The sequence below is a fragment of the Mauremys reevesii genome, linkage group 18 (genome assembly GCF_016161935.1).
Source record: "Mauremys reevesii isolate NIE-2019 linkage group 18, ASM1616193v1, whole genome shotgun sequence".
In the NCBI taxonomy this organism is placed as follows: Eukaryota; Metazoa; Chordata; order Testudines; family Geoemydidae; genus Mauremys; species Mauremys reevesii.
The window spans coordinates 6,029,148-6,038,175 of NC_052640.1; the positions used below are offsets into that span (position 1 = coordinate 6,029,148).

The following is a 9,028-nucleotide window of genomic DNA, read 5'->3' on the forward strand; positions in this document are numbered from 1 at the left end:
GGTAGCTTTTGGTAAACTCTGAACCACATACAGTGTTGCTGTATACTGTTATCACTTGCCACTGGGAGAAAGTGTTGATTCTTATATTAATTAGGCTCTTTTAGGACAAAGACTATGTAAGTATATAATGTAAATATTAACATAATTCCATACACAAGTTGCCCAACTTTAGGGGGTCAGTACGCAAAATAAACTCTGAATATATTTGATCTATGCTAAGAATGTCTCTAAACAAGTGCTCGGTTAATCATAACTTTAATGTACTTAAAGTTACGTTTTAAAAGGCTTCTGGGGTGTAATTAAAAAAAACAAACCAAAAACCTAACAAGCTGGATAACTTCACTTTTAAAGAGTTGAATGAAAATATGGGGAAAACATGCTATCTTGCCCTAAACTTGTTTGTGTTGTGGGTCATTTGCTTTGCTAGTTGCTTACGTGATACTTTTAATGCAAAATACAATAGACTTCATATGGGAGTGAGGGTCTCTTCCAACTTTCTCTCATTCATCCAGAACATTCTTTGGATGAATTAATGAGACTTTTAAATCTTCTACATACTCACTGTTGGACAACATAGATTAGTCTGAGATGTTTTTATATAAAACACTATGCACCTCTGTGGTGCTGCTTAGGATAACTTGTATAAACACAACTTCTTGGGTTTTTTGTGTGCTTAAATTTTAGGTCCAGGTTTTCTAAGCTTAGCTTCAACTGGGTACAGTAGAGTAGAGGGGTGTTATGGAGACAGTTGCAGCTCTCTGATTCTCTTGACTGTTTGGTCAGGTACAGTCCCTGCTAAGTTTAGAGTAGTCTCAAGGCTGCTCTGAACACTAGTCAACAGTGGTTTCCAAGGGACAGTCTTTCAGTTATGTATTTCCAGAGTGCAGCATACTCCCAAAATGCCTCTATATTGGGGCTGCATGAGGGTGGAGAGTAGGAGTTGGTTGAACTGGCTCTGTGCCTGTTTGAGAAGGTATGAGCAATGCAATGGAAGTGGAACAAGCCAGAGAATCTGGCCCTAATCTATAAAAGGTCAGTCTCATTCTACACATGGAAACTCCTACCACTCCAAAAGAAACCTTTAAGAGCCACTTGGCTTTTCTGAATTCGCTACAGTCTGAGACCCCTTAACTTTTTTTCATCAGCAGTAAAATGCATTGCGTCTAAGAGGAGCTGTGTGTGTGTGTAGGCTTCATTTCTACACCGCGGCAAAGTTAAGACAGCAATAGTAGTATTGTAATGTTGTTGGATCCTTTCTAGTTCTCATTCGGAGACCATATTAATTGGGTTTTTTCCCCCTAAAACTTTTGTAGGTAAAAGAAGATATAATATTAAGCTGTGGAAAACATTTACAGACTGTTTCAACTGTTTACCAATTGCAGCCATTGTGGATGAGAAAATATTCTGCTGTCATGGAGGTATGTAGTGCTTCTCTAGTGGTTACTCAAGTGATTGCTAATCTCTTACTTCTAGGTGTGCTAGTTCCATATTTGTGTTTATGCATTTTGCATAGTTGGAAAATGACTCCCTGTTGGTTTAATCCTCGTTGCTGAAATTCTGGAACACCTGTTCTCCCGGGGGGAATATAGGAGGCTCAATTCATGCACTGAGCTGGATATTGAAGGGTAAGTTAAGTAAATCAACCCTAAATAGATTGTCATGCAGCAAGTTCCAGAGCGCTTATTTTTAGGCATTGAAATACTTAATTGAGCAAGTAGTTTAGTATCATTGGGGATATATGGCGGTCTGCTTTTCCTGTTCTATAGAAGTTCATCTGCACTCACCTCGCCTTTCAGATAGAGAATCTATGTAATTTGCCGAATAGATGGACTCAGAGTCCTATATAGATTCTACAAAGGACAATAAATTCCTGGTCATTGAGGGGACCCCCAGGACATACCAAGGGGTTAGTCTACTCCTAAAAGTCAGTCTTACCCTTTTTGAAGTGTATTTAAGCTAGGTTTTTTTACAGCTGTTTATACCACTTCAATAATTGAATGGGTCTAATGTGTAAAACAGTCCAAGTATTTTAGCAGTGACATGTGGCCTATTGGTATCTGTCTATAATTTGCAACAATTATAGCTTACCTAGACACTACAGTGAAAAATAGTATGAATATTACTTAGTGTTACAGTAACTTAGTATATCTCCCCATCTTAGTATTTTATGTTACTATGCCTGAACAATCTGACAAGTACAGTATTCGTTCTACTATTTAAATATCTTTCAGTTTGTGTCTTAAAGGCACACTTTGTAGGTGTTCACAAATATTAAGCAGTGAGAATGAAGTATTCTGTAAAATGTGGAAGTGACCTTTCTCATCCTTATACTTAAATATATGAACATGCACAATAGGCCACTGTTTCTGCTAAATCGTAAAGCTGTGAAGACAAGTCACTTAAACCTCTTTGTGGCATGGTGTGGCCCTTCAAAGTACCCTGCACTCAGTTCCCTTCCTGATTTTTCCCAATAATTCATTTAAAGCCTGGGCTACATAAAGTAATGTCCCCCTCCTTGGAGTCTAATTTATTAAGTTGTTATACAATAGTGTATCTCTTAGCCCTTCAGACCCAGCCTGTCCAACTTGAGACTTCCAGTTCATGCTTGTAGGCCACTCAGTTCCTTCCCCTTAGTTAAGAAGTTTTAGCCTTCCTTGTTGGGTTGTGCTGTATTTCAACAGTCAGGCTTCTCCTCACCAGGCTTTTCACCCTCTTCTTCTCCTGTTCCCCCGCCTCCCAACAGTTGGGCTTTGTCATGTTTTACTGTATAACACTTGGTAGTCATTTGCTGGCTTGCATGCCACTCCTTTGCATTTTTTTCCTTAAATGAGGCCATGTCATGGAATAGGGTTGGCTGGCCCTGCGCCCCACTGCTTCTTGATGGTGACAGACCACCCTGTTACAGAAAGCTTTTAAAATTGGATAAAAATTAAGAATCACCATAAAACTAGATAGATACTAATCGCCACCAGCAAATCAACAGGATGGACTTTAAGGCTTTTTGTGTCTTAATAGATGAGTCAAAATGTTTATTAATGTGTGGAACATACTTTGAGTAAAACACTAACCATTTATACACCTTAAAACTCCTAACAGGCCTGTCGCCAGACCTTCAGTCAATGGAACAGATTCGGCGAATTATGCGCCCCACTGATGTACCAGATCAGGGTCTTCTTTGTGATCTGTTATGGTCTGACCCTGACAAAGACGTCTTAGGATGGGGTGAAAATGACAGAGGAGTGTCCTTCACATTTGGTGCTGAAGTGGTTGCAAAGTTTCTCCATAAACATGATTTGGATCTTATATGTAGAGCTCATCAGGTATTTTAATTTTACAAGTACAATCCATGGCCCTGTTCTCCCAGTGGGATCCTAGTGCCTCAGCAGAGTCCCACAATTTCATTGCTAATAGATCACACCCCAAGAGTGGGCCCAGTATCCATTCCTAATTCTGTTCTGAGCTACTTAATTTAAAACTTCTGTTGTCTCGGCTTAAATGGCTCTTCCACAGTTGTCTGTGCTAGACAGTCATACCATCTTGCAGCTGTATGTGGGCTGACTTAGATGCATGTCATTTGAGAAATAGTTACATGACTGTGGTAAGAAATTGTTCTACTCTAATAGAGCTAATTTTCTCTTAAAGGTGGTTGAAGATGGGTATGAGTTCTTTGCAAAAAGGCAATTGGTAACTCTGTTTTCTGCCCCAAATTACTGTGGAGAATTTGACAATGCTGGTGCCATGATGAGTGTGGATGAAACTCTAATGTGCTCTTTTCAGGTACAGTATCTTAAGATTTTGCCCTTTAGTGAATTTGCTTTTTTAGTTAAAGAAAAAGAAAAAAACACCAAAAAAACCCCACTATTATAGAAATAGTTCTCACTGCAAATAGACTTTTTACAAAAGTGAAAGGTGGCTGGAAAGGCTACATTCAGTTCAGTTACCCTTTCTCTTCTCAGAAAGGATTTAGGTTCTGTCCACATTGGCATAAAGTAGAGCACACTTCTCACCTTGAATTAGATTTTCCAACTGAAGTCTCGTCTGTTTCCTGACTCTTACTGTCACGTGATTCTAGATCGTCTGGTCTAGTACTAGCATAACTGTTAGGTGGGCAGGGAGCACACTACTCCTAGCACTGAGCATGCAGAGCTGGTGGCTGACTTTACTCATCATGTATGATGTTTTTTACAAGCAAATTAGCAGATTGGCTAGTTATTTGCGGCTAAAGCACCATAGTAAATGGCTGAATTGTCTTTTCAGATTTTGAAACCTGCAGAGAAAAAGAAGCCTAATGCTAGCAGACCTGTAACGCCACCAAGGGGTATGATCACAAAACAAGCGAAGAAATAGTAAATTTGGTACTGCCTAGTTGGGACTTGTATTATAGTATATAACCTCCATTTTTAAAACTGTAACGTGTACTGTTCGGCTTGCTCAAAATAGATAACGTGTTGTGGTTTTTCATTTTGATTTAATGAATGGTATTTGCTGGTTGTAACAGCAAATGAAAGACTTTTCTCCCTTCCCAAGAAGAGTTTTTAAAACTTCCCTCATGTCGGTGTTACAGCTGTACACTCCACAGCATCTTATCCTGTCATTATGGGTAATTGTACAACTGACTTTTTTGAATCTGTACAATGCGTAGTGTAAATGCTTGTTTTCTTCTTTAGGAACTAAAGAGGGCACTAGTGTGCTGTGAGATTAGAAATTTGTTATTGTCTGAAGTTACATACTGTTTATACAAACCACTGTGAACTTTTTTTACTTTAAAAATTTGTTTTAAAGGGATTGCTTTTCTTTTAATGTCTTGTCATGTACACATTAGTTTTATTGCTGTCAACATAAGAAATAACCCTCAACCTGACCAGCATCACTGGTATGATGTATATTTAATTAAAGCACACTTCCCCTCCCATATGCTTTAAATGAAAATTAAAGCCATTATTTTAAATGTTTGTGTCTCTTTCCTGAAGCCAAAGTTTCTGTTTAAAAAGCTGTATCTACACAACACATCAAGATGAATTGGCAGGACTTTACATTCATGCCTTTCTCTTGGACATAAAAGGAAGTTTTGACTTTCAATAGCAAGCTGTAATGCTGTGCTGTTTGTGCTATTAATGGTAAAGGTAAAGACGTTTTGTACAATTTCAATATATTCTACTGAGTGAACCTTCTTACAGTTGCAGCTGTCCTGGGGCAGCCAGTTCCAGAAAGCAGTAACGTGTGGAAATGGTTCTAGATCTGCCTGAGAATTTGTCCATTTCTGGCCTAAAGACTTGCTTCTGCAAAGAAGCGTAGAAAATAACTTGCTAACCAGCCAAGCACAGGAGTTATTTCTGTTCACCAGTTTATACAAATCTAAGTCTCTCGTTTTTAAAAACAAAACTGTTAATCTTTTTTTGAACAGATGACCGTGTACAATACCATGTAGTGAAAATAATTCACTTATTAAATGAAGAAATTGTTAAATCTTCTCAGTGTCTGTTTATCAGCACAATACACACCAGAGTTATCAGAAGATTTGGTTAAATTAGATCAATAAATTGATCTGGAAACCCACAAACTCAACTTGGAATTATGTCTGAGCTTCACACACCTGCGGTATGTTTCTAAAGGGAAGGTCTTGCTATAGATTCATCATGCTTACATGTAAAACTTGAGTGCCTCCCAATTAAAAGCGAGATGGGAGAGTTGTGCTGTCAGACTAACTTGCTAGACACACTCCTGTAGATCCAGTATAGTATAAAAGTAAATCTTAAGTTCTAAATTTGTCACTAAAAATACAGGCATCTTAAACATTTATAATGTCTTCCATAGATCAAGATAGCTGCAACACAACTCCTAGACAGTTTTGTTTGCCTTCCAGTGGAATGGGGAAAGAATGTGCTGTAAGATCTTCCTGCAGCCTTGAACTGTGCTATTTTGCTTTCCCCTCAAACTTTGATACTCCGCCCCCAGTTTCACCTTTGCAGCCCAAAACTTGGCCTCATATCTTCAGTAGGCTTTACTAGTATAGTGTATTTCCATTTAGTAGCAGTATAATCTGAGGGAGTGGAGGTTTATAGTTAAAGCCCAAAGCTTTAAATGATAGTAAATTTCTGGTGATGAAGTTCCCTGATAAGAATGCTAATGGGGAAAATACACCACACATTTTTTCTGAAAGACCTTGCAGAGTAGGATTTTAAAAGTAGAATAAACTAGTTTGTCCTGTACCACCAGCCTTCTTTCAAACAGCTTTGTCAGGAAGAACTTAGCTCCTATATAAGTCTTTGGTTATCTGGCTGTGTAATTACAGAACAAGTCTCCATCACTGTGAATGTTAGATTCATAGATGTTAAGGACAGAAGGAACCATTAGATCATTAGCCTGTGTTATACAAGAGTGAGACTGAAGAACTTCATTGTTACTCCAATCTGAAAGGGATTATATGAGTGGGGTTGGCTGTGATAGCAGGCGACTGGACTCAGCAGATAGGACTGAAGGGATCCATGAGCCCAATAACTTGCATTTGAGCAAAGCATATCTTTGAGAAAGTCCTCTAATCTTGATTTGAAGACTCCAACAGATTGAGAATCCACCACTTCCTTGGTGGCTTGTTCCAATAGCTAATCACCCTAGCTGTTCGCAATAAGGCAAAAAATGTTAACTATAATTTGTCTGGTTGTAACTTCTAGCCATTGGCTCTTGTTCGGCCTTACAGATAGGTTAAAACATCCCTTTAGTACCAGATACCTTCTCCATATGAAGGGGAATAAGAAGCAGTAGTGACAGGTTTTTTTTCCCCTTATCAGTTTTGTATAAGAGAACTTGCAGCAAGGCACGGTTCTTATTCCATGCCCATCATGGTAAGTCTCTGCATCTACTGAGGCTCATCTCTTCTCCCTGTTATGCCCATCTAATGGGATACAGTGCTAATACTGGAGTAATATGGTGAGCACTAACTAGCTAAGACAGTTAACAGGGACATGCAATATTTAAGATTATATTTTGAGTATTACTCAGACTTGAGCTTCTCTTACTAGAGCACATGGGAACCAGGAATGGAGGCTTCTTGCTCCTATCAGAGACAGCCTTACCACATCACAGCTGGGAACCATTTGCCTGATATTTCCTCCAATAGAGTTGGGTCATGTAGCCCTGGCTTAATGTAAGTCAGAATGGAGATTTGATTAGGAAAATCTCAGGGTGAAGTTCCTATCATACCATATGTGTTTTAACCTTGTAATATTTACAACTTATTTTCTACTTGCATTGAATAGGGGAGTAGAAAATAAATCCATTTTGTCTCTTTGGACAAAATTACAACTCTGATAAAGGCAGTTATGTTGATGTATACATGGACTTCTTGAAGGCCTGTGACAGCACTGGTAAGACTGCTACAAGATGACTGCAAGAATGTGGAAATAGTGGAAAAAGTTCAAAGGAGGATAACAAATGTCATCCAAGACCTGGAAAACACGTCTTAGGATGTGAGGCTTAAGGAGCTCAATTTATGCAGTTTACCAAAGAGAAGGTTAAGAGGTGACTTAAGTACTGTAGGTACTGACACATGCAAGATATCTAATGGGGGGAGCTCTTCACTTGTGTTGACAGACATAACCAGGCCCACAGGCTGGGAGTTGGAAGTTAGCCTTGAAATAAGACAATGTCCTAGCAGTGAGGATAATTAAACATTGGAATATCTTACAGCAGAGGTGGAGTCATCACCATCACTAGGGAGTTTTTAAAATTAGATACCTTTCTAAAAGATGTACTTTCCTACAGCTTGTATGTGCAGGGACTTGGGCTAGTCCTGGTTGTCCTTTCAGGCCATGAGGTCCTCCCCATCACCTTTCCTTCATGACCCATGGGGAGAACAAGATTGCCTGCATTGCCCTCAGTACGCTTACAACACTGGCACCTCTGCATTGACAATCCCTATAATCAAAACTTAGGCTTCAGCTGGTTACCTGCATCAGTCTTGAAAGATTTTTATTTATGCATAATTGGCAACATGTATCCAGGGTGTGTTTTACATTCCTTGAAAGAAACAAATTTTCCACAGATAAAGATGTGGTGGGCCTTGCCTTGAGGTGAGTACAACAAATCTTATCCTATTATGTAGATGCCTGCCTGGTGAATCTTGCTCAGGGTGTGACCAACCTTCCCCCCCCCCCGCCCCCACTAAAGGGGTACTCCTAGGCAACTGTTCAAAGGCTGGGGCATAGCACTAACCCTGTGAATCTGTGACAGCCCCTAAATAGTCTGTCTTAAACTGACTGCCAGTAGACACATTCCCTTAATACCTTTCAGAGCTCACCTGCTGCTATTCCAAAATCAGGCTTGGCTTGGGGGGGGGGCAACAGTCTTCAAGACTTCTGCTGAAGCATGGGGTCTGTAAAGTGAGATGGGTTAATCATGGCCTAATTGTATAAAGCTTACACTTGTGTAATCCTTTTGACACCCCCCCACACACACACACCTTGGACTAGTGGAATTAATCTGCACACATTGTCTGCAGCTGAATTCTGATCTCTGCATAGACTCATGCTTTAATGTCATGCCTTGTGTGAATGTCAGTGGCATTTATCGGTTAAAGCTTGTTATCAAATCAATAAATGCCACTTAAAAGAAGCAGGTGTGTTTGCATGGTACACTGTTCCACCAAATGCATGTCTGCTTAGCTAGGCTCCTTTTAGTATGAAGTGATTCTTGGAGTAAAACATTTTGTGCTATGGAACTGTAAAGCCTGAAAATGAAAAATGTCTAATAAAAAATAAGAAAAAAGTTGGGTTGAGGGGAGTGATACAGATGGTGTGATACTTAAAGACCATGGGGGATGGAAAGAGCTAATATTTATTCAGCAGTGGAACAAAAGCTAAAGGAATCGAACTTATCTCAACTGTTACAGGCTTTCATAATAGAACTCCACTCTTCTTATCCATCCTATTACCATGAGAGCAGCTTCTGCCTTAACTCTGCCAATATGGTCACCTGCTTCTTCCACACCCATCTATGTGCTGTCTCCCATGCTGACCCTTCAGTGTGCGAA

General features: G+C 39.5%; 1 protein-coding gene and 1 long non-coding RNA gene across 4 annotated transcripts in view; one reads left to right on the forward strand and one right to left on the reverse strand.

The window, feature by feature from the left end:
- Window positions 1-4,948, forward strand: part of PPP1CC (protein phosphatase 1 catalytic subunit gamma) — a 27,273-nt gene extending 22,325 nt beyond the window's left edge. For all 3 annotated transcript variants that reach the window (XM_039505307.1, XM_039505308.1, XM_039505310.1), the window contains 4 exons: window positions 1,314-1,418; window positions 3,097-3,320; window positions 3,643-3,777; window positions 4,258-4,948. In XM_039505307.1, the coding sequence (XP_039361241.1) occupies window positions 1,314-1,418; window positions 3,097-3,320; window positions 3,643-3,777; window positions 4,258-4,347 (554 nt within the window). In that variant the 3' untranslated portion in view covers window positions 4,348-4,948. The remainder of the gene's footprint in view (window positions 1-1,313; window positions 1,419-3,096; window positions 3,321-3,642; window positions 3,778-4,257) is intronic.
- LOC120386224 overlaps window positions 1-8,372 on the reverse strand; it is a 19,616-nt gene extending 11,244 nt beyond the window's left edge. Inside the window, exon 1 of the long non-coding RNA XR_005589596.1 lies at window positions 8,297-8,372. This is a non-coding gene — a long non-coding RNA (uncharacterized LOC120386224). The remainder of the gene's footprint in view (window positions 1-8,296) is intronic.
- Window positions 8,373-9,028: the final 656 nt, after the last annotated feature.